Source organism: Bos indicus, chromosome 8, assembly GCF_029378745.1.
Source record: "Bos indicus isolate NIAB-ARS_2022 breed Sahiwal x Tharparkar chromosome 8, NIAB-ARS_B.indTharparkar_mat_pri_1.0, whole genome shotgun sequence".
Lineage (NCBI taxonomy): Eukaryota > Metazoa > Chordata > Mammalia > Artiodactyla > Bovidae > Bos > Bos indicus.
In genome coordinates this window covers 72,604,766-72,630,836 of record NC_091767.1, presented here as the reverse complement: position 1 = coordinate 72,630,836, position 26,071 = coordinate 72,604,766, and the positions used below count along the sequence as shown (strand labels likewise).

Here is a 26,071-nt window from a genome sequence, read left to right as displayed (position 1 = left end):
TTATTCAATGAGTGGATTCACTCTCCTTCATAACTGTCCTTTCCCAGCATTGCTATCTGAGTGGACGGCTGCACTGCCCCACCAATTATGCAGACCAGAGAGCAAAGAATCCTTCTTACCATGTCCGTCTTTTTCTCACCCTCATCCCATCAGTCATCAAATACTGTTACTTCGTCTCCATCACACTCATCTTTCCACTTCTCACTAAGCCATTTCCCAAGGCTGGCTGTCATCTCTTCCCTGAGTATCTGCCATGGTCTCTATGCACGTCCCATCCATTCTCCATACCAAAGCCAGATGACCTCACCAACACAAAAAATGGGCACTGGCTCCCCACTGCTCTCAGGATGCTGACAAAACAGGATGTGGAACCCCAAAGCCCGACACGCTCTTCCCCTGCTTCCTGTCTCATCTCCCTGCCCACTTCTGAATCCCTCTCTTCCCACAGCACTGGTCTGTCACTTCTAGCGCCTGCCACACTCTTGCCTGCTCTTCCCTCTGCCTGGAATACTTTTTCCCTTTACCTCCTGCCCCTTTCCCCTTTTCCTCCCTTACCTTTACCTTACCTCCATCCCCTTTACCTCCTTAACTTCCAGTTCATCTTTCAAATCACAGGTGAAGCAGAAGTTTTCTAGGAAGTCTTTCCTGACTCTTAAAAAAATTTAGGTATAACTGACACAGTAAAATCTACCCCCTTAGTGCAGAATTCTGCCAGTTGTGACAGACATAACCACAACTACAGTTAGGATACAGAACAGTTTCATCACCATCAAAAATTTCCCTATGTTTCTCTGTAGGTCAAACTCCCCTCTGGCTCCAATTACTCAATAACCACTGATCTGTTTTCTACCCCTAGAGAAAGTACTGACTTGGTCAGAATGCCATATAAATAAAATCATAGAATACGTAGGCTTTAAGGTCAAACTGCTTTTACTCAGCACAATGCATCTGAGATTCATCCCCGTGTTGTGTGTATCAGGAGCTTATTCCTTTTCTTTCTTGAGCGGTATTCTACCGCATGACTATCCCACACTTTGTTGATCCCTTCAGCAGCAGCTCAGGGACTTCTGGGCTGTAGCTAATCTTTAGTGATTATGAGTAATGGTGCTATAAACAATCATGTACCATTTTCACGTCAACGTAGCTTTTTACTTGACTTGTGTATATACTACTTAACCAGCCCGCCTAGTACAGAATACCTGTCTTGGTCAGTTTGAATTTTATATTCATTTATGTGGTTATTTAATTAACAACTCAGCCATTAGGGTGTAAAACCCATGAGACCAAGGACCACATCAGATTATAATCAGCACTGTATCTCTAATGTCTGGCACACCATGGTGGTGTTTAGTCACTAAGTCAAGCCTGCCTTACTCGCCACCCCGTGGACTGCAGCCTGTCAGGCTTCTCCGTCCATGGGATTTTTCAGGCAAAAATACTGGAGTGGCACACAGTAGGCTCTTGCCACACAGCCATTGAATGAATGAACTATTTCCTTATTAGACATTGTAAGGAATGTATTTTCCTTTCCACTTTTTCTTTGCCTTTTTAAATTAGGGGAAGGAAGATGGCCAATATATATGCACAACATAGCTCAGCACTAAAAGAGGCTTCTTTTCTGTGGGAGAAAATAAGAAGCTTTTTTTTTAGGTTTGTTTTTTGAGATTGTAAAATCAGTATCGCATGATAAAAAGTTTCTGAGAAGGAAGATAAACAGGGTCCTTCTCACTATTACAACAAAACTGGTTTAATTTTTGTGCAACTTTTGCAGTCTTGTCCTGGGGAGTATTTGTTTTCAAACTAGCCCTGGCTGGAAATCAAATAAACAATGAGACACATCAATCCACACCTTCCCCCAGCCTGACCCGCAGCAGCAGACCAGCAGAGAAGATGGTTCTGTTTTTCCTTTTTTCACTCCACCTGGGAAAAGTCATTTTGCAAAAGAGCTGCCAGAATACCAAAGGCGGCCAGGGGTGAAGAGACCAGCCGCTCAGGAAGTGGTTTTCCTCCCTGACCACCCACAGTGAGAACACAGGGCTCCAGCTGCTAACACACTAGACTCATCTGGAAAAGAGATGAAGACATTCCCTCCTCCAACTGCATGGCTCAATGGCCAGGGAGACCACCCTCGCGCTTCTTACCCGCAGGAAAGAAGGGAAGCCCTGTCCGTAGTAGCCAACAGCAAAGTACTCGGGCTGAGGCCTCATGGCCTTAATGATGTTCTCATAAAACGAGGCTCTTTTTTTCTGGAAGACAAAACAAGACATTTCATGGGGAGGTTACAAGGGCATCATCAGAGGAAAACAAAAAAGTTCAGGCTCTGTGCTTTGTTGTTTCCTATGTAACACAGAGAAATGAAAGGTTTTTGGAAAACATCTTGTGAGCCAAACACTTATCCTTCTGTTGGATCAGGGGTTTTGGGTCTGTGTCTATGAATGGGCCTAAGAGGGCCTGGGAATCCGTGTGCTGCATGCTCAGTCATGTCCGACTCTTTGCGACTCCATGGACTGTAGCCTGCCAGGCTCCTCTGTCCATAGGATTTCCCAGCAAGAATCCTGAAGTGGGTTGCCATTTACTCCTCCAGGGGATCTTCCCGACCCAGGGATAGAAATCATGTCTCCTGCACTGGCAGGTGGATTCTTTACCACCTGGGAAGCCCTGGGATTCCTTGCTGTTATATGCAGAAGGACAAATGTCTGTGCATTTCATCTGTGGGCAAAGCAGGGTTTTGCTTTCACCAGTTGCTTAAAGGGGTTCGGGACCCCTAAAAGGTTAAGAAGCACTTTTTGGGATTCAGGTGGGTGGTTACATTGGAACAGAGACACAGGAGGAAAGAAAGAGAGAACCTTCCAGTTCACGCAGGTAGTTTAGAATGAAGTCCTTGGTTCAGCTACAAGTACCCAGAAGGTGGTGATGATGTTCTGTTTTTCAATATCTGGTGTCATTCTTAACTTTTCCCCTGGAGAGAGGCTTTCTGGCCAGTGGGTACATGGTCAGCTTAAAAAAAAAAAAATTTTTTTTTTTTTTTAATTTTTTGGCTATACCACATGGCATGTGGGATCTTAGCTCCCTGACCAGGGATGGAACCAGTGTTCCCTGCACTGGAAGTGTGGAGTCTTAACCACTGGACCAGCAGGGAAGTCTCCAGCATCAGGTTTAAAGGAAGCAAAATAGGTATCCAGACCTGGGGACTTAGACAGCGGTACCACCCCCCACCCCCCACATACACAATGGTGTTAGCATGACTGTATTACTACACTACCTCCGTAAAAGGTTTCTATCACAATGTTTTCTTAGAAAGTTAACAGGTAACATTACTCACACTTGAGCTTAGTTTCTGAAATTCCTATGTGACTTTTTGCATGATGGCAGGAACAGGTGCCATATACACTGACATATTTTTCAAAATGATCTTGACAATTATCTCCTCAAATTTTTACATGACAGTGGGTGACCTGACCTTTTGTGACCCTTCTACTAAAAATGACCCAATGTCATATTGTGTTGGCCTCCTACTGGGCATGGAAAAGGTTCACAGCTCTGAGGATATGGACCACAGAACAAGTAACTCTATGAAGAGAAGATGTCAGAAGACATCAGAAGCATGGACAGTCTTCATGGAAGGCAGAGTAACCGAGAGGGGAAAGGGAAGCTCGATTAAGGACATGAAGGGTCCAAGGAGCAGCAAAAGGCACACAGCAGAGAGGGCTGCAGACAGGGGTCCTGAGCCCCCTATTAAGGATATTCTGGAGAAATACTGATGATAGCTTTTAGATCTCATCTTTCTTCATTTTTAATCCAAGCAAGGTGTACCTTCCCCTCGTAGAAAACATCATTTGTGCTGACTTGCTTACACTTAAAACACCATTTTCATGACCACTATGCTCAGCTCCTCTGCAGGAGGAAAGACATCTTCTGATCCAGACTCACCAGGAGATCGCCCAGGCCCTCGTAGTCAAAAACTTTGCTCTCGTACGTCTCCGCCAACTCTTTGCTCAGCTTGATTGCCTTCTCCCACATCTTCAGAAAAAAAGAAAAGGAGGGTTACAAGTGGAGAACAAAGCAGTCATTGATCCAGCAGCAGAAGCCATTCCGGAGTCACTGGGCAGTGACTAAGGAGTCAGGTGGGTTCAGTTTCAGTGCGTATTTCCCCACATGCCTCACTGCTAGGATCAACTAACCCTGGTTTCTGACATTATAAATCCACTGTACCTTGGCTGCTCTGCCAGGGGGCATTTTCCATTCTGTTTGCAAGAACATGAAGAACACCATGTGTCCCCCCAAAAAGCAATACTTAGTTGAAAGAACAAAGCACTAAAGACCACTGAAAGAGGAGGGGAACCAGTTTTGAAGCTTAGGTCTTGGGAGCATGGAAGTCTTGTTGGAGGGGAAGGGAAATAGGCATGGGCTCTGGCTCTGGGCATATGCATGTGTGTTTCTTCTGAGTTAGGCTGTTTGGGAGGAGGCAGGGGTATGAAAGTCTGACTGTACTGTTGCGTGGAATTTGGGAAACTACTTCTCCAATTCAGGGCACTGATTTGCTGTTTATAACTAAACTACCTACTTGGTCAAAGACAGCTTTAGGAAATGCCTTAGAAAAGTGGTCGCCAACCTTTTTGGCACCAGGAACTGGTTCTGTGGAAGACAATTTTTTCATGGATCGGGGAGGGGGTTGGTTTTGGGATTATTCAAGTGCATTACATTTCTTGTGCACTTTATTTCTATTAGTTATTACATCAGCTCCACTTTAGATCATCAGGTATTAGGTCACACAGGTTGGAGACCCCTGCCTTACAGCACTTATGACCAAGCAAGTTACAGCCAAATGCACATATTTGGCATCTGAGGCTAGTATCCCAGATTGATGAGCCTGTGTTCACTCTGGCTTTTCATAAAATGCCTCTCAGCTGGATACTATTAATAACAGCATCTGGACATGTCCCATTTCAGTCGTAACCAGGCACTATGGTCCATTGCTTCTGGCTGCTGAAGGACTGTATGTGCAGTTCACACAGACTTGTACAACACTTTAAAACAAAATCTTCTAAGGCCATTTGCCAAATTTGTCCCTTCTGCAATCTCTGGGCCCGGACCACTCAAAAGGCTCTGAAATGTGCCAAATGGAGACCATTCCAGCTCAGCTAGAACTGATGCAGGAGGCCAGTCAACAGTACCATGGGGCCTAGTTCACTCCTTATTCGCCAAATGCTAAGCTATAAGAGACAGGGAGACAGCCTAGCGGAGAGGTTCTCAAAGTGTGATCCATGCCTGGTCTCTGGGAGTCCCAAGGACTCTTTCATGGGATCAATGAGGTCAACACCATGTTCTTAATACAAATACTATTTGCCTTTTTTTCTTTTCTTTTCAATGTTTATGTATTTGTCTGCATCGGGTTTTAGTCGTGGCATGCAGAATCTTTAGTAGTGCATGTGGGATTTAGTTCCCTGACCAAGGATTGAACCTGTAGCCTCTGCATTGGGAGCATGGAGTCTTAGCCACTGGACCACCAGGAAGTCCCTATTTGCCTTTTTTCAATGCTCATTCCCTTATGAGTCTACAGTGGAGTCTCCCAGTGGCTACAGGACGTGTGATGTCACAACATATTGGTTGTCGAGGCGGATATTTGAATCCTGCTGTTTCTATGGAGCCAGATGATAAAGAGATTTGCAAAAATATCCTGTCACTTACTTTTTTGGAAAATATGGTCATTGTTTATAAACAGATATGATTTATATTAACAGGTAATAAGCTTACTATTGTTAAAAGAAAAAATATTTTAAAATTTTGTTTTAATTTCAAAGAATATAACCATTAATGGACATAGCCCCCATGAACAAAAGCTCTTGAGGCTCTTCAGTGATTTTTAAGCGAGTAAAGGAGTGCAGAGACCACAAAGTCTGAGCAAATACACTTGTTCTGTGCACCTCAAGTTATCTGTAAAACAGAGATAGGATCGATATTACAGGGTTAGAGCAAGAATTAAATTAGAAACAGTCTGGAAATCACCCAAAATAGTAACTTGCACTAAACAGGTGGTAGTTATTTTATCATAATATTTATTTGACCTATTTATTTGATCAACAGGTTCCACTGGTAAAACAGTGGCGGCTGAAAGTGGCAGGCTCTTAGAGAGTCAAATCTGGAAATCCTTTTTGTTTTGGTAGCATTTTCTTTCCCCACTACCTAAGCGTTTTCTTTTCTTTTTCAATTTTCAATTTAAAAGCCTTCCAACTGGATATGTTTTCTCCAGATGATCAGAGATTCCATGACTTGGTGGCCCTGTTGATACATCTATTTTACTTTCCCTTGTAGGATTTAAGTTGCTTGTTACATGCAGTCTACGATGTGAGGCAAGCAGTGACCTAGGGATGGAAAATGCCCCAGGTGTCAGCCAACAACATCTTAAGAATGCACTGATAGTGATGGTACCAGCTCCTGGCCTTCAGCAGTATTTAAAAGGTACAATTATAAAATAAAATAAAATAAAATAAAAGGTACAATTATGGCTATGAGAGTGGGGCTCTGGGCTGTTCACTGTATTCTCCATTACGTTAAGTGTCGTCCACATAAGTGATCCTTATTTATTGCCTTTCTTACCTTGGGCTTCCCTGGTGGCTCAGAGGCAAAGAATCTGCCTGCAACTCAGGAGACTGGGGTTCAATCTCTGGTCAGGAAGATTGCCTGGGGAAGGGAATGGCAACCCACTCCAGGATTCTTGCCTGGAGAATTTCATGGACAGAGGAGCCTGGAGACCTACAGTCCATGGGGTTGCAACGAGTCAAACATGACTGAGTGACTCACACTTTCTTACCTTATTTTATCAACTCATTTTCTCACCCATTAAAAATATCCAGCCCCCTTTGAATTCAAAGATATACATGGGAATAGTAAAGATTAAGTTTGGGGTCACTGCTGCATAATAAAAATCTGTCTGGTTTTTGTCTTGAGTTCCTGGTAGGGAGCTTCTAAACTCTTGAATCTCCCCAGTGATAGAAGTATCTTTGTAGTTCACAGTGGACCCCTCAGGAGACATGGGAATTGATACTGAGGTGACTTACGGCAGGCACGTAGATGGTCTGAGAATGGGGACTGGCCTTGCCAGAACCAACATCCATGTGATTTATGGGTGGCATGGGGACTCCTGCACTTGCAGCTGGCATCTGAAGTTTGGGCTGACTTGTTGGGAGCTGTGCCCTTAACCTGTAGGCCCTGCACTAACTCTGGCTGGTAAGGATCAGCAGTGTAATATAGTAAGCGTGGCAGTCATTTCCCCCTTTGCCCTCACTCCCCCCCCAACACTGACCTTGCCTTTGTCAAAATATGATATGATTTCTTGATATAGCTTCTCTTTAAGCTCTTGCTGGGTGTACACGTAGTAACTGTCCCTCTGAAGCAAATGGGGCACACAGGGCTTGTCAGACCACTGGAAAACACACAAAGGCAACACAAGAGATGAATGCAGCGCCGTTCATTTAATTAATTAAAGGGGCGAACGCAAACAAACATTCAACTGGAAACCTTCACAGAAATATTTGTACATATCTGATTCATCCACATTTTCAATGATTCACTAAACACAAAAATTGCATACACGCACACAGCAGCTTCAAAACAAACAAGTGGCATGCCAAACGGACAAATACTGCAGGCATTCCATGAGGGTCAGGAATGAGGCGAGGCTGCCAACCAGCATGACTGTGGTCTTGCTGGAGGTCACCATTCATACAACCAGGTAAAAGAAAGATATCAAAGCATAAAAATGAAGAAAAGGGGGTTAAAAAAAAACTATCACGTGAAAGCAATAATTGTATTTTTCATAATCAATCTCTTCACAAAGGTGCCTACTAAACACCTACCACAACTGATGAGAGAATTAAGTAGTGGGATTAAAAAATAACATATTTGGAAATAATTTAGAGATAATTAAGATAACAGAAGAAAAGATACCAATAAGAATAAATTCAAAATGACTGGATATTCAGGCACAATCATGCAAAAGTACTTAATGCCACTCAACTGTACTTATTATACACGCATACAGTAGTAAATTTTACATTATACGTATTTTATCATAATTACCTTAGAAAGAGAAGATATCTAGAGATTAACATAACATCTACACAGAAAATGTTAACACACCATGGGAAGGCACAAAAGCAGATCTGAACAAATGGAAAGTCATACCATGCTTTTGGATAAGAAAGTGCTATTTCATAATCATGGAAATTCTCCCTAAATTAATTTTTAAATGTCATGATTCCAAAGTCCATATGCAAAGATAAACAGAAAGGAATAAGGTGGAAAACTCTGAAAAAGAAGAGGAATAAAGAGTGACTAACAGGTCATAAAACATGCTGTAAAGAATTGATAATTAAAACAGTGTGGTTCTGGTGCATTATCCAACAGACACCCATGCAAAATACATAAAATCTAGAAAGAGGTTCCCTTGACTCTCCATATAGTGATTCAGTACATGATAAAGATGAGATCTCATACCAGTGATGAAACTGAACGTTCAGTAAGCAATATCCTTACTGAGCAGCGCTATACAGGGGAAGAAGTGGCGTCCACACGTGCCACCTTACACCAGGAGAGGAGAGTTTAACTTTCTGAGCAGCAAAAATGAAAAGATCTACAGTCACTGGGAGTTCCCTGGTGGTCCAGTGGTTAAGAAACTGCTTTCCGATGCAAGGGACGCCAGTTCAATCCCTGGCTGGGGAACTAAGATCCCACGTCCCACAGAATAAATAAGTCTGCACACCACAACTACTGAGCCTGTGTGCTCTAGAGTCCATAATCCACAAGAGAAGTCCCCACAACCACAACGCAGTACAGACACTGGAGTGTCTGATCACCCCACAGTCAACAAGCTTTCCCCTCTAATCCAGTAAGTTTTCTGGTGCCCCATCATGAATATGAACTGTGAATGGCTGACTTGGAGCAAGTGGTCAAGCAGAAGACATCAGTTTTTAATTCCAAACCTTAGAACAATGTACATGTATTCTTTAGGTATAAAACAAAATTGAAACTGTGTAAGAAAATTCATTGCTAGGGACAAAACTGGAGGCAGGGAGATGTAGAAGGAGGCTAAAAATGGAAATCTGGACCAGGATAGCAGCAATGGAGATAAAGAAAAATGGATAGGGTGGGGAGTGTAGAAGAGACTTCTGCACCCCCATGTTCAGAGCAGCATTACTCACGAGAGCCACAGTACAACTTAAGTGTCCATCAATGGATGAATACAAAGGTGGTTGATACACACAATGGAATATTACTTCACCATGAGAAAGAAGGAAATCCTGCCATCTGCAACAACATGGATGGAGCTTAAGGGCATTATACAAAGTGAAATAAATCAGAGAAAGACAAACACTGTATGATCTCATGTATATATGGCATCAGAAAAATCAAGACTTGTAAAAACAGAGTAGAATGATGGTTACCAGGGGCTGGCAGGTGGGGAATAGGAGAAAGACTGTTTAAGGATATAAACTTGCAACTAGTAGGTAAATAATTCCTGGAGATTTAAGACTGTCACATAAATTTTCTCAATTAAAAAGAAAAGATGGCTTCCCTGCTGGCTCAGTGGTAAAGAGTCCACCTACCAATTCAGGAGACACAGGTTCAATCCCTGATCTAGGAAGATCTCACATGCCTCAGAGCAAGCAAGCCCATATGTTACCAACTACTGAGCCTGTGCTCTAGAGCCCGGGAGCCGCAACCACTGAAGCCTGTGCACCCTAGAGCCCATGCTCCTTAACAAGAGAAGCCTCTGCAACGAGAAGCCAGTGTACGGCAAGTGGAATGGCCCCTGCTCGCCACAAGAGGATAAAAGCCTGTGCAGCAACGAAGACTCAGCACAGCCAAAAATAAATAAATAGATAAATAAAATTCAAACATTTTTCAAAAAGAAAGTAAAGTGGATAAAGTGAGGGCAAGTCTTGGACAAAGGGTCCATGATTCTTGCTTGTGGAGAATGTGGGACCATGTGAGTAAAAGATGATGTATCTTTTATTGGTGTATCTTTTATTAGATGGTGGTGCCTTTTAGTGAAATGGGGAGAAAGGAGAGGAAGGGACGAACCCAGAAGGACAGTGGAGGAAACAGCTTGTGTTACTGACATGCTAAGTTCAAGGTGTCTATTAGTCATTTAGAGATTGATGTTGATAGAACAGTTTATATAGAATCTGAAGTTGGAGGAGCTGTCAGAGCTGGAAATCATTATTTGAGATTGATAATGGAGAGATGTATTTATATCCACAGCACAATATACTTTCTCAGTGAGACAGGTAAATAGGAAAGTACTTCTACAGTTCTATATTTATTTACAAGTCACTTCTCTGCAGTTTTACATATTTTTAAAAACATATGGATCGATGTGCATTTTTTAAAAAAAATTAGAGTGTATTAGCAGCCTGAAAGGTGTGCTCTGCTTCCTAAGGAATTTTAAATAAATGATACCCACTCCTATGTTCACAGCAACATCATAAACAATAGCCAAGACATGGAAATGTCAACTGATGAATCCAGACAATATGTATATACAGTGGAATACTACTCAGCCTTGAGAAGAATGAAATAATGCCATTTGCAGCAACATGGATGAACCTAGAGATTATCATGCTATGTAACATCAGTCACTTAGAGAAAGACAAATACTACATGATGTCGTTTACATGTGGAATGTGAAATACGACACAAATGAACATATCTATGAAACAGAAACAGACTCACAGAGAGAACAAGCTTGTGGTTGCTAAGGGTGAAGAAGGATAGGGGAGGGATGGATTGGGAGTTAGGGATTAGCAGATGGATACTGTATATAGGATGGAAAAACAACAAGGTCTTATTACAGCGTGCAAGGAGTTATACTTAATATCCTGTGATAAACCATAATGGAAAAGAATATGAAAAAGAATGTGTGTGTATATATGTGTAAATGTGTGTGCATGTGTATATGTATATAAATGTATAACTAAATCACAAGAAGCAACAGAACTGGACATGGAACAACAGACTGGTTCCATGGTCCCCAGTCGGAAAAGGAGTACGTCAAGGCTGTATATTGTCACCCTGCTTATTTAACTTATATGCAGAGTATATCATGAGAAATGCTGGGCTGGATGAAGCACAAGCTGGACTGAAGATTACCAGGAGAAATATCAATAACCTCAGATATGCAGATGATACCACACTTAAGGCAGAAAGCAAAGAAGAACTAAAGAGTCTCTTGATGAAAGTGAAAGAGGAGAGTGAAAAAGTTGGCTTAAAGCTCAACTTTCAGAAAACTAAGATCATGGCATCTGGTCCCATCACTTCATGGCAAACAGATGAGGAAACAATGGAAACAGTGACAGACATTATTTTTTTGGGGTTCCAAAATCACTGCAGATGGTGACTGCAGCCATTAAATTAAAATACGCTTGCTCCTTGGAAGAAAAGTAATGACCGACCTAGTCAGCTTATTTAAAAGCAGAGACATTACTTTGCCAACAAAGGTCCATCTAGTCAAAGCTTTGGTTTTTCCAGCAGTCATGTATGGATGCGAGAGTTGGACTATAAAGAAAGCTGAGCACCGAAGAATTGATGCTTTTGAACTGTAGTGTTGGAGAAGACTATTGAGAGACCCTTGAACAGCAAGGAGATCCAATCAGTGCATCCTAAAGGAAATCAGTCCTGAATATTCACTGGAAGGACTGATGCTGAAGCTGAAACTCCAATACTTTGGCCACCTGATTGGAAGAACTGACTCAGTTGAAAAGACCCTGATGCTGGGAAAGATTGAAGGCAGGAGGAGGAGGGGACGACAGAGGATGAGATGGTTGGATGGCATCACCAACTCAATGGACATGAGTTTGAGTGAGCTCTGAGAGTTGGTGATGGACAGGGAAGCCTGGTGTGCTGCAGTCCATGGGGTAACAGAGAGTCGGACATGACTGAGCAACTGAACTGAACTGAAAGCACCTTGCTGTATAGAAGAAATCACCACAACATTATCAATCAACTATACTTCATAAAAGAAACTTAAAAGTAAGTAAATAAGTAAATGAATAATAATGGACATTTTCCCAACCTTGGTCTAAGTAGCTCTGCCTATTTAGAAGGTATACAAATACTCTTGGATAAAAGGGTCCTCCCTGAATAGGAGTTTTTCCCATCAAAATCATGACACGTACATGACGTGGTCCCACAGGCTGGACGGCTGACATAATGCCTCCCTGATCCACTCACCTGCAGGAGCTCGGCATGTAAGAGGAGTGTGTAGGCAGCTTCAGTGTAGTTCTCACAGTCCCGGTGCAAGTCTCGCAGCTTGTACAAGTACCTGGTCAGAAGGGGAGAAAGGAGGTATTCTGCCACTGGGGAGTTGATGGGATACTCGGCTCATGCCACAGGCAGGTGGCAGGAATAGTTACTTCCTAATCCCATAAGGCAGCAGTCCCCAACTTTTTTGGCACCAGTTTCATGGAAAACAATTTTTCCATAGACAGGGAGTGGGGGATGGTGGTTCCAGGTGATTCTCATGAGGAGTCTGCAATCTAGATCCCTCACTTGCACAGTTCACAGTAAGGGTCAGGCTCCTATGAGAATCAAATGCCTGTGCTGATCTGACGGAGGTGGAGCTCAGGCAGTAATGGAAGCGATGGGGCACCACTGTAAATACACATGGAGCTTCATTCACTGGCCCACCGCTCATCACCTGCTGCACAGTTCAGTTCTTCACAGGAGGTTGAGGACCTTGCTTTAAGTCTTTGTGCTGCTTCCTGTCTTTCCTAGTCCATCTGTTCTACTTGGTATTCTTCGTTTAAGGTAGTAGTGTTTAAATTTGTTTTTCATGTCTCAGACCTCTTTGGGAAGCTCATGAGAACTAAGGAATCTTTCCCCAAGAAAATGCATATGCTTTACGTCCAAGTTTGTTCAGGGCTTCCTGAACCCAGGGCTAACAGTCCTTGACAGAGGGTGAATTTCATGTCTTTGCCTGGTTAGCTGGCTGGAGTGTCCTCCATCCTTCCCTGACACAGTCCTCGCCCTGCACTTCCTCGTGTACTGATCTAAAGAGTTTACCTTTTCAGGAGGATGGGAACACATCACATACTATTTGGTGTCTCTCGAAGCATCATGGATGGTGTTCAGGTTTATCATTGCTTGAAAAGTAATTAATAAATCCATGACATAAACAGCAAGAGCAGAAGTTTCCTTTGGCTTACCTTATGTAGATGTCCTCTCTCTTCTTTTCTTTGTAAAAATTCTACAAAAAAAAAGACACAAAATACAATTATAAATCAGTTATTGATGAGCTTGCCACAAAAATAGTCAAACCGCTAGCTACACTTTTCAACAGTGTCATTTTTCCAAAGGCTTTGTTCTTTCCCTTTAATGAATACACCCACAAAATAAGGAAATGGCAGCATTTTGTTTTGGGTGTCTTTTTTTGGCCATGCTGTATCACTGCAGATGGTGACTGCAGCCATGAAATTAAAAGATTCTTGCTCCTTGAAAGAAAACCTATGACAAATGTAGATAGAATATTAAAAAGCAGAGACATTACTTTGCCAACAAAGCTATGGTTTTTCAAGTAGTCATGTACAGATATTGAGAGTTGGACCATAAAGAAGGCTGAGTGCTGAAGAATTGATGCTTTTGAACTGGGGTCCTGGAAATACTCAAGAATCCCTTGGACTGCAAGCAGATCAAACCAGTCAATCCTAAAGGAAATCAATCCTGAATATTCACTGGAGGGACTGATGCTGAGGCTGAAGCTCCAATACTTTGGTCACCTGATGTGAAGAGCTGACTCATTGGAAAAGACTCTGATTCTTGGAAAGATTGAAGGCAGGAGGAGAAGGGAATGACAGAGGACAATATGGTTGGATGACATCACTGAATCAATGGACCTGAGTTTGAGCAAGCTCCGGGAGATGGTGAAGATCAGTGAAGCCTGGGGTGCTGCAGTCCAAGGGGTCGCAGAGTTAGACACGACTGAGCATCTGAGCAACGACAAGGTGGTATGTGGGATTCTAGCTCCCCAACTGGGGATAGAACCCGAGCCCCCTGCATCGGAAGCACAGAGTCCTAACCTGGACCCCAGGGAAGACCAGGAAAAGTTTCAGTTTATAAAAAGAAAAGTTGAAGAATTTTTTTAAAGACCAATGTGAGGAAAATCGAGGTGAACAGACAACAGGTCATAATACCCAAATCACTTGATACTCTGTTTTCTTAGGGAGTCAGAAATGGTAGGTATTTTGTTTACATTAAGCAGAGGAGACCACAGCTGCTAAATCTCTGAGGTCTTTGGTCCCAGTTATAATTCTTTAGGAAAAGGCAAGACCACAGGGTTCTACCACTTTGAGGGTTTTATGGACTAATTCTCTACTCATGGTATATTGCTTCTAGTGCATTTTCATCTGTGTCTGATACTTTTCAACAAAAAAGCAATCACATAAAAAAAGGCAGAGAAACAGTTTGAGCATGGCCTTCTGTAAGAGAGCTGAGTCAAAAGCTTATGTTGCATTTTCCATTCCTGTTTCTATATTTATCCTCAAGGTCTGAGGCAGTTGTTATCTGTGAGTTCAAAGCTGAGTTAGCCATTCCAATTATCTTTTTTTGGCCACATGGTATAGCTTGCAGGATCCTAGTTCCCAAACTAGGCACTGAACCCGAACCCACAGCAGCAAAGGTGCTGAGTACTAACCACTGGACTGCCAGGGAATTCCCTTGGCCATTCCAATTAGACTCAGCAGGACACATACTTCAGAAAGGTTGTCAAGGGAGAGCCTTGTGTCTGCCATATTTACTTAGAGCTGTGCAGTCAGGGGCGCTAGGCACTGCCCTCCTGGGGACCCAGGGATGTGGTACATACCAGCACGTTAACAGTACAGCTCATGCGGTTTTCCTTGCTCTCGTCATGCATGATGATGGTTCTGTAGTCCAGGAGATTCTCTAAGAGGCTGCTGACCAGGAGTGCGAATACTTCTCCGGAACTGGAGAGGTATTTATGTTTCCGGCAATGCTCTAGGAGCCTGGGGGGCAGAGGAGGAGACAAAATGCCTTGTCCCACACCTACATCCCAGCACCACCTGTGAGTGCTGCCCAAGGTCCTGGCAGCAGGTGGCGCTGGACCAAGAGACACACATCATGACTCCAGGTTATCCTATCCTGGAGCCTTCACTTACAAGGCTCTTTGCTGTTACTCAAGTTCTGCATTTTCTTTAGGTCTGCAGCTCAAGCCCCACCATCACTGAGAATCCCAGCCCATGATGCCCTTCTTTGAACTTCTATTTCTAAACAGAAGTATTTCTATTTCTTCTGTCTATACCACAGAAATGAGAACTTTTGCCCAAGAGGTTTGTGTGTACTATCTGATTCCTCTGGTCATTTGAAAGGATCATCTTTTTCCTGTCTTTATTCTCAGGCATCCTGAGGGAACTCTGGAGGGTCCTGGAGTAATGCCCAGCCTAGAGGAACCTAGGAACCTAGTAACATCCAGACATGTGGCTTTTCACATAAAAGTGTTATTTTTCAGGGAAAAAAGGCACAGGTGTAAATAAGTAAACAGAAGTTAAACTTTTGGTCTAAATTATCTCCCTCTGGACCCACATAGGAGCTTCTTAGATTAGACAGAAGAAAACTTGGTGAACAGGACAAAAAGTGGGTTCAAAGCACTAGACTAGACTCTGAAATTATTCTTGAGCACTGAAGATTTGTGCAGTCATATTTTTCTGCATTCATGATTCAAAAAGAATGAAGGAAAAACAAGATCTGTACGTGAAAAGTCACGATTTAAGTGTAGTTTTATCACTTGTAAACACTGTGGTTATGTGTTTCTGTGTGTGGGTTAACTTTAGCATTTAATTCCTGTACGAGATCAAAACTGCAGAAGTGATAAATTGAGAGGTTTGAAGCTCAAATAGGCAGACCAAACGGATACAGGATGAAAAGATCAACCAATGTTCTTATCACCCATTACAAACAAAGTAAGACAGATTTCTAGAACTTCAAAATATAGACAAGTCATCAGTTCCATTTCTGAGCATCCTCTGTGCAGATTCCTTAAAAATTTTTTGAAAAAAAGAATAATAGAGTTGGGAGTGTCACTGTCCTCAACTCAGTCTACTGCCTACCACTTCCCCAAAGCAGGTAAATCCAGAAATGATCTAGGCACATATTCCATCAACAGTTGACTGAGTTTGCCATTATCATAAAAGTTCAGCGAACACAAGAAATGAACAGTTAGGGTAGTTAGAACCTAGGATGCTAGGGAAATCTGCAGGTAATAACAGCAACAAACACCAGAACAGCCCACATTTATCCAGCATGAGCTCTGCAACAGATACTATGTGAATACATCATCTCATTTAAATCCTCACCAAAATACAGATCCTATTATTGTAGATGACCAAAAAAAAAAAAAAAGGCATCACATAAATACAAAGTCAAAATCCTAGTATGTGGAAAAAATGGGATTTGAAGCACAATCTTTAACTCTAATATCTAAGTGTTTCTTAAAATTCTTTAATCCATCAATTAATTAATTTATGGCTGTGCTGGATCTGCATAGCTGTTTGGGGCTTTCTTAGTTGCAGCAAGCAGGGGTCAGTTACTCTCTAGTTGCGGTGTGAGAGCTTCTCATTTTGGTGGCTTCTCTTGTTGAGGAGGACAGGCTCAAGGCACAGGGGCTAAGCAGTTGTGGCACACAGGCTTAGTTGCCCCTTGGCACGTGGGATCTTCCCAGACTAGGGATCGAAGCTGTGTCCCCCGCATTAATAAGTAGATTCTTGACCACTGGAGCACCAGGGAAATCTTATCTGAGTGTTCTGAAACACTGTTTTTATATTGTTTTATAAAATGCTATTTTATATTGTTATTCCATACATGCAAAGGGTGCCAGAGTAAAAGGGCCAGAGGGTGCCAGAGAGGGAGGGAATGGATGAGCTGAGTTAGGGATGGAAGGAGGGAAATGAAAAGGACTGACAATGTACCTAGTGTTCCCAGACATCCTTTCCAGGGCATAAGGTATTTTAAGGGGACCTTGAAAAGTTTTCCCTTCTCCTTTAAATGACTGTTTTGAAGCCATAATTAGAGGAGCTAGCACTTTTGTTAAACTTCAGCAATTCAAACACTAGGAAAAATATCACCACTCAGTCGATCTCCCCCTCTCCTCCATCTGCCCTGTTCTTGAGGGCCAGGCTAGCCAGGAAAACATGAACATCTGACTCACAGCAGATAAATAAATGGCAGCAGTGGATGGTGTCAACTCCACGAACCTCACGGAAAACCAGTGTGGTGGTGACCCCAGCGATGCTGAGAGTACTCAACTGGTCTGTAAGTGCAGCAGAAGCCCGTTTCGTCCATCACTAAATGATGCCGTCAGCTAGAGATTCTGTTTCTGAAATACTCACAGTTTTTCCAGAAGGACCTTGTATTGTTCGTCTCCTCTGCCCCCTTCTACTTCCTGGTCCAGCTTTGTGATCAACTCATTCTCAAACTGAAAGCAGCCAAAATTTCACAGAACGTCACAACCTCAGAAGAGGACAGGAAAGACATACAGCCAACATTTCTAGACTAGGACCCACCCCTCTACTGAATTGTGAACTCTCTTCAATATACACAGAGGATGATCACAGTTCACATCACTCATTAATAATGCACCTGCTAGCTAGCTAGCTTCAGTCGTGTCCGACTCTCTGTGACCCCATGGAAAGTAGCCAACCAGGCTCCTCGATTCTCCAGACAAGAATACTGGAGTGGGTTGCCATGTCCTCCTCCAAGGGATCTTTCCAACCCAGGGACTGAACCTGGGTCTCTTATGTCTCCTGCATTGGCAGGTGGGTTCTTTACCAACAGCACCACCTGAGAAGCCCAACAATGCACCAAGGCCATGTCAGCATTTTCTAAAGCGATCTGGCGTAACTTTGTCCTTTGCTTTATAATTGCAGAAAGAAAACTAGCCTAAATATTATTCTATCACAACTACGCATATAAAAATAGCTTAATGGTTTTAACTTTCCATTTTGGTTCCTGTTGAAGTCTTTGACAATGGGATTGCTTTCGCAGAGCTTCATAGCTGCAAAATCTTCCTTTTGATACTAATATACTATGTATTGATAGATAAGAAAACTGAAGTACGGGAAAAGGTATCAGGCAAACTAAGATCTCCAAACTAAAGACTTCAAAAACTAAAGCTTAATCCACTGTAACAGCTGTGAGAGACAGGATTAAAATGCATAAAGTCAAATTTTAATGATCCAGAGATAAGAGTGCTGCTTTAGGAAACACATACACCAAAAAGACTGCTTCTAAGACGTGGCATTCGGTCCCATCACTTCATGGGAAATAGACGGGGAAACAGTGGAAACAGTGTCAGACTTTATTTTTGGGGGCTCCAAAATCACTGCAGATGGTGACTGCAGCCATGAAATTAAAAGACGTTTACTCCTTGGAAGAAAAGTTATGACCAACCTAGATAGCATATTCAAAAGCAGAGACATTACTTTGCCAACAAAGGTCCGTCTAGTCAAGGCTATGGTTTTTCCTGTGGTCATGTATGGATGTGAGAGTTGGACTGTGAAGGAAGCTGAGCGCCAAAGAATTGATGCTTTTGAACTGTGGTGTTGGAGAAGACTCTTGAGAGTCCCTTGGACTGCAAGGAGATCCAACCAGTCCATTCTAAAGGAGATCAGCCCTGGGTGTTCTTTGGAAGGAATGATGCTAAAGCTGAAACCCCAGTACTTTGGCCCCCTCATGCGAAGAGTTGACTCATTGGCAAAGACTCTGATGCTGAGAGGGATTGGGGACAGGAGGAGAAGGGGACGACAGAGGATCAGATGGCTGGATAGCACCACTGACTCAATGGACATGAGTTTGAGTGAACTCCGGGAGATGGTGATGGACAGGGAGGCATGGCATGCTGCGATTCATGGGGTCGCAAAGAGTCGGACACGACTGAGCAATTGAACTGAACTGAACTGAGGACCAAAGATGGGCTATCTTAATTCTATGTCTAACTGCTTTACAAAATAAAATGCAAAAACAGAAGATTTTAGATAACTTTGATTTGTACTGTTCAGGCTACTGATTCTCCATTAGAAAAAAAAAAAAAAGAATTGGACTCCACATGCAGTAGTAAGGTGATCCACCACTCCTTACCATATGGAAATTGCCGTTTCCACTGAAATTGAACTCACACTGCATCATATCAAAGAAAATGGGGATGGTGGCTTTCCGAAGCTCTACTTCGGGGGTTAATGTGACTTCCAGAATGGGACCCACCATGGATGGGATGAATTTGATTTTATGGGGACCTGAAATGAAAGGAAGTGAGGATATTAAACAATTTCACCAGAAGTAAAGTGCTACAATTTTCCTCCACAGGGCCCATAAGAAAAGAAAAAGTTGTGGGTAAAGCAATTCAATTCAGAAGTGAGTGACTAAATATTCTATTCTGATAACACGTGATTGTCATAAGAGACCCATACGTCAACCTGCACTTCCAGACACACAGACAAATCAATCGCAATTAAAATGACATTTTAACTGAATTAAAAGGAATTAAAATGAAAGACTTCCTCATGGAATGCATGGAGCACAAGGAGTGGTGTTCAGATTGTACACTTACCCAGGTTATACCACATGTCCCGGATCCTAAAGCCGATTTCCTTTCTCATGTCCCCGTATCTAGGAAGAAGACCATAAACCACGAGAAAAATGTGTGGTGGAAACAAGAACATGTAATGCTGATACAATGATAAGGGGAGTTAAGAAAACCTGCGTTCTCTAGGTCACACTCAAGGTAGATAGTGAGGCAAAAATCACATGAAGAGATGCAGCTGACATGTAAATAAGCCCCCAAAAGACTGATACACGTAGAGATAAGGGGACACAGACACAGAGATGGGGGTCCAGCAAAAGGTGGAGCCAAGTAAGTGCCAAGAATCACTGAGAAGATGAGATCAACACACTTACTGAAGGGAGGAGGATGAGAAACACTCTGATCGCTCTTAAACAAAAATAAATAAAATACTAAAGAAAAGGAAGATGAATGAGGTATGACTTACATGGTAATATGGCTGATGATGTAACAAACATGCTGCCTGTATATACTTATATTAGAGTAACCCTTATCCACACCGGTACATTCTTTAAAGCGCTTACATTGGGAAGGTCTAGACATACATTCTCAAATGGGGTGATAACGTCTCCAAAGGGGTGAAAACTGGCCCATGGGGACAAAAAAAAAAGCTTACTGCTTTGGCATATAAAGTAAGGTATACATTTAGTACATAAACAGATATATTTAGTATATAGGTGGTATTAATATTTCATTGCCGGGGAGGGGGGTGTGATTAGGAAAACATTTTTCTAAAAAGGTTCCAGGGACTTTAATGGCAGTCCAGTGGTTGGGACTCTGTTTCTAGTGCAGGGGGCATGGGTTCAATCCCTGGTCAGGAAACTAAGATCCCACATGTAGCATGGCATGGACAAAAGAGGAAAAAAGTTAAAAAAATAAAATTAAAAGGTTTCTTATAGAAGTTTACAAGGGAGGACAAAAATGTAGAGAAACACTGATCTAGACAGTGGTTCTTGGGTGGAGATGAATGAGTCACCTGGAAATCTTTTAAAGAATACAAAAGCTGGGGGCTGCTCCACATAACATGCCATATCAGAGGTTGGGGGCTTAGAAAATGGAAATAGGGTGGGTCAAAGGCAGATAAGGAGACTGTTCCCAGGGAATTCAAGTACAGATGTATGACCTACCCTGCCAGCAGAGATCTACATTCTCTACTCCTGTTACTATCGCACCCAACATTTTTTTCAAAATTCCTGCTTTGGAAATGCCTTCAAACGTCAGAATAAAAATCATATTGAAAAATTTCTCTTACTATTCCATTTTAACAAAAGTATCTAATTTTACTATTAATATTATATAAGCATGTGTAGTCCAAACTGGCACATACTGGACAATAAATAACTATTCTTATTGCTTTTTAATACTACTGTTGATGCTTTTACTAAAAATAAGAAATCCTGAAAAAGAACTCATTTACATTCCTATAACCTTAATATAAATGTTTTTATTTCCTAAGGCTTAGCTTTACCAGTATGCATACACATTTTTATGTGGATTGTACATATAGTCACACTTTCCTGAAATGACCAAAACGAGAATCATTTATCCTAACTAGCCACTTTATCAGATTTGGTGTCAACTCATTTCACCAAAATCAAATCCATCCCTGAATGAAATTATGCCATTTAAGATATTTTAAAGAATAAGACTAAGGTGTCCATCTTAAAAATCAAATATCTCTTGATAACCACCCCACTAGGAAATCTACAAAATAGTTTTTACTTTTATCTTTGAAAGTGCAGTCACTAAATCTCAACCTCTTAGACACCAATCTTAGTATTTAAGGGAAGAGTTAGAGGGATGCTAAAATAATTTTCCTAGAATCCCAGACATGCTAGCAGGGAAATAGAACAAAAACGTCATAGCCTTCAAATGATAAATTTCTTAAGCCCTTTTTAATTACACAGCCTTTAAGTTCCTAGGCTCTCAATGAACTTTGAAAAAGACTTGAGATGAAAGCAATGAAAATCTTCCCTAAATCTCTCATCACACTTGCACACAAGTCCATTTTGAATACTAAGCCAGGAATCTGGAGGGTATTTTTAAGTGATATGTTAGTCTTGGCTTCTCTGCAAAAGTAACTAAACCTGGGAGATAGACCAGTGGTGCCAAAGGAGTCTGCTCTGTGAATCATGAGTAAGAGCAGCACTAAGCTTGCAATTTGGATAAGCTGTCAGCAGGTGGCAGCTGTTCTGGGCGATGGGAGGACTTTCTGGCCTAAGTGCCTCTCCATGTAGGGATTTTATAAAAGAATGCGATGGTTGATTTGAAAATGAATGGGGCCCTGAGAAGAGATGTGAATCTGGGGCAATCTGAGGTTTATTAAATGATTATTTTAAGACCAAGGTCACTAACAATATGAGTAGCCAGTAAACAGTAATTTCCGTGATATTAAAAATCCTGCTCTGAATAGAAATGGAAGAACTCCCTTCGCAATCATAAGCAAGTTTAAGAGGACACTTACTTTTTTACAATTTTGTTGCGCTTGGCTTGTGAGAAGGTTTCAAGCTGAAGGGACTCATGCGTGAGAAATGCTACTGCCAAATGGAAGTAATTGTTCCAGAGCTATTCAAAATTAATTGTGTGGGTAAAAAGAAATGGAAAATAACATTAGTAAGGGTCATACTAAAACAGTGACACATAGTAGAAATTCACTCTCCAGAAATTAATAAATAAAGTAATATCCACAGGACATTTTTCTCTCTTGTGTTTCAATGATTCAGCCCTGAAAATTTTAACACTTTACTAAGATTTAAAAAAATTTTTTTAACTGTTATATTTGTTTCACTCTTGGGATAAAGGAAAATTGCTGCCAAGAAGTGCACCTATTTATAGTAGGTAGTTTGGCAATACTTATCAAAAGTCCTAGTGTTTTGCCAAACTTTTGAACTAGTAAATATTTTAGGACTTTATCCTGGAAAAATAAGGGTATTTAAAAAATATTTACGTAAGTGCTATTTAACATAACAGAAAATGCAAACAACCTAAATTTTCATACATATATAAACACATATGTACATATATGCACACATACACATGTATACATATATGCAATATCCTCTGCTTATGTCTTCACTTTCAAAGTTCCACAGATACAAACACAGGCCATGACACAGCAGAAGCACATCACCAAGCAAATGTACCTGTAACGGAAGCAGAACCTTGTCTGCCCTCACCAGGACTTAGAATAATGCCCTGCACGCATAACTCTCTAACATTTGTTGGATGAATGAATGAAGATGGAGCTAGTGGTCACTTGTTTTGCTATCACTCTGGACTTTCAAACAGGTGTGTACACGCACTGCTCTCTGGACACACAACCATTTGTAGTAGAGGAATACCTGTGTGACTGCCTGCAAGCACTGTGTAAGGGTTCTAATAAGAGCTGAGGCAATCTGTCTTCCAAAATGAAACTCTCCTCCTGCTTCAGCTGAGAACTGAAGAAACTCCTAGGTGAACGGCATGCTTACCTGAAGTTCAAAGCTTGCCTGATCCATGAAGAATCTGGTGAGAACCTCAGCAAACTGATTTATGGCACGGAGGAAGACCCTGGCGGGGGGAAGAAAAACACACTGGATAAATAAGGCAAACTTCATGCTCTTTGAGACATTTTCTGGGGCTTCCCAGGTGGCTCAGTGGTAAAGAATCCACCTGCCAATGCAGGTGTTCAACCCCTGGGTTGGAAAGATCCCCTGGAGAAAGAAATGGCTACCTACCCAGTATCCCTGCCTGAGAATTCCCATGGACAGAGGACCCTGACAGGCTGCAGTCCATGAGGTAACAGAGTCAGACATGACTTAACATTTTCTATGTTAAAAACACCACCACCACCACCAATCAAGCCTGGATTTGTTAACCTAAGACCTTTAGATCTATCAAGATCCTTAGAGACCAAAAGCAGCACAGTCTACAGTGAAGGCCAGTTTCTCCACCTGTCTCCTAGCATCACTCAAGGCTGCATCACAGTTGAGCCAGTTGAGAGGATCAGCTCCTGAGCCTCAGACCAGAGCTCTTTCTACTCTATCGTGACGCTTGTGTTTTAAAGTCTACGACTTCGGATGCAATTGTTTCTCTAATCTGTATATAGCCGGGAAGTGCTTTCTAACCAGATATCAGGACCATGGAGACTTAATGCTTATCATAATAATTTATTTAGCTCTTGAAAAATCCTGAATCTGAGTATCTGTGCATGCGTGCTCAGTTGTGTCTGACTCTTTTCGATCCCATGGCCTATACAGCACACCAGGCTCCTCTAGACATGGAATTTTCCAAGCAAGAGTACTGGAGTGGGTTGCCATTTCCTACTCCAGGAGATCTTCCTGACCCAGGGATCAATACTGAGTCTCCTACATCTCCCACACTGGCAGGCAGATTCTTTACCACTGAGCCACCTACCACTTAGGAAGCCCCTAAGTATCTGTATTCAGTTCATTTGACTTGAATTCAACAAGTCTCTGTTGAAGACCAGCAACTGCAAAGCACTGGCTTAGGTTTTGTCTTGAAAGAGACACTTCCTGGTCTTAAGAAGGTTACAGCTTGGTGGGGTTCACCTGCAACCTGTAAATCGAACCTAGACCCAGCAAAGAACATGGAAAATTCTAGGAGGGGGTATCAAATAGGTATAGGGAATCAAAAGGAGAGAAGAGGACATCTAGGTCAGAATGGCTTCCTTTGGAGATGGCATTTGAGAAGGACCTAAAGGAATGGGAGGCAGACTGATGGCCAGAGGCGATGGGGCAGGCACTGCAGGCGGAAGCAGCCAACGTGAGGGAAGGCACAGAGCATGCTCAGGCGCAGCAAGGGGTCAGTGTGGCTGTAGCGCACACTGTATGTGGGCTTCCCGGGTGGCGCCGGTGGTACAGAACCTGCCTGCCAATGCAGGAGACCCAAGGGATGTGGCTTCCGATTTCTGGGTCGGGAAGATTCCCTGGAGGAGGTCATGGCAACCCACTCCAGTATTCCTGCCTGGAGAATCCCATAGACAGAAGAGCCTGGTGGGCTAGAGTCCATGGAGTCATAAAGAGACGGATGCAACTGAAGTGACTTAGCATGTACGCACATTGTATATGGTGGGAAACCGTGGAAGATACGGCTAGGAGAGCAGGGTGGGTCAGGATGCCAAAGCCTTGAATATTAGGATAATAAAGGCTGCAGGGTGGCACTGAAAGATGTCTTGCAGAGCTGATGATCAACACATGAGAGTGATGAGGTAACAGCAGAAAGAAGAGAGTTGAGAGCCCGAGTCAGAATGACTGATATAGCCTGGATGAAATCAAGAACAGGAGGGCATACACCAAGACCATAGAAGCAGGACAACCTTTACTTTACAGATGATGGACCTGAGGCAAAGAGACAAGACAGTGCTATACAAGGCTCAGAAATCTAGTTACCCGACCCAAGTTTTCAGATGCCGCCGGCCCCACAATGGGTGGTCTCACCTGTTCTGTGTCATATTCATGACCATCCAGTCTTTAGCATAGATGTTCTTTCCAATTAGATCCTTAAACATGATAAAAGTTTCCATGAGGAAGTCCTGCAGAAAACAGATTAGGAATGATTGGGGGAAAACTGGGTTACACATCGTATGCCTGGCTCGCATTACACTGATGGAAAGGGAGGAACATGAAGGCCACAGTCCCATTAACAGTCTATCTTTTAAGGTTCATGGGAATAACACAGTGTTTTGTTTTTTTTTAATTATTTTATATGGGAGCACAGTTGATTCACAATGTTGTGTTAGTTTCAAGTGTACAGCAGTGATTCAGTTATACACATACATGCACATATTCTTTTTCAAATCCTTTTCTCATTTGGGTTACTACAAAATATTAAGCACTGCTCCTTGTGCTATATAGAAGGTCCTTATTGGTTATCCATTTTGAATATAGCAGTGTATATATAATACAGTATTCTTAGAGCTGTCCTATGATTTGATGTTTATATCATATAATCTGGCTTCCCTGGTGGCTCAGATGGTAAAGAATGTGCCTGCAATGCAGGAGACCCGGGTTTGATCCCTGGGTCAGGAAGATCCCCTGGAGAAGGAAATGGCAACCCACTCCAGTATTCTTGCTTGGAGAATCCCATGGAAGAGAAGCCTGGCAGGCTATAGTCCATGGAGTCACAAAGAGTCAGATATAATTAAGTGACTAACAATTTCACATAATCTGATGAGGGAGACAAGAATGAAAAAAAACTGCACAAATTTTATAAATTATAAAATAGACTATTGAAAAATTAAATGATTGGCTTAAGGCCATAGAAATCAAGAAGCAGAAAGCTAGGATCCAGACCTTTGGGTTCTGGATCCCAAGTCTACAGCCATAATATCATTAGTGCTTGACTGCCAAACGTTATCTGAATAAATCTACTGCATTTCAAAAGCATCCACCAATTGTGAGAAAACTGACACTTCTTTTTAACTTTTTGGAATCTTTTAAAAATTGA

At 42.1% G+C, this 26,071-nt stretch overlaps 1 protein-coding gene and 1 long non-coding RNA gene across 3 annotated transcripts in view; one reads left to right on the top strand and one right to left on the bottom strand.

The window, feature by feature from the left end:
• LOC139184591 (uncharacterized) overlaps positions 1-6,500 on the top strand; it is a 37,817-nt gene extending 31,317 nt beyond the window's left edge. The window contains exons 2-3 of the long non-coding RNA XR_011568131.1: positions 3,890-4,124; positions 6,313-6,500. This is a non-coding gene — a long non-coding RNA (uncharacterized lncRNA). The remainder of the gene's footprint in view (positions 1-3,889; positions 4,125-6,312) is intronic.
• DOCK5 (dedicator of cytokinesis 5) overlaps positions 1-26,071 on the bottom strand; it is a 280,813-nt gene that overhangs the window by 36,748 nt on the left and 217,994 nt on the right. For both annotated transcript variants that reach the window (XM_019966376.2, XM_070794944.1), the window contains 12 exons: positions 25,063-25,157; positions 23,095-23,173; positions 22,089-22,189; positions 19,613-19,671; positions 19,144-19,298; positions 17,397-17,482; positions 14,858-15,017; positions 13,206-13,246; positions 12,232-12,322; positions 7,304-7,423; positions 3,931-4,020; positions 2,142-2,246 (listed from right to left, as the gene is read on the bottom strand). In XM_019966376.2, coding sequence (XP_019821935.2) covers positions 2,142-2,246; positions 3,931-4,020; positions 7,304-7,423; positions 12,232-12,322; positions 13,206-13,246; positions 14,858-15,017; positions 17,397-17,482; positions 19,144-19,298; positions 19,613-19,671; positions 22,089-22,189; positions 23,095-23,173; positions 25,063-25,157 — 1,182 coding nt within the window. The remainder of the gene's footprint in view (positions 1-2,141; positions 2,247-3,930; positions 4,021-7,303; positions 7,424-12,231; positions 12,323-13,205; positions 13,247-14,857; positions 15,018-17,396; positions 17,483-19,143; positions 19,299-19,612; positions 19,672-22,088; positions 22,190-23,094; positions 23,174-25,062; positions 25,158-26,071) is intronic.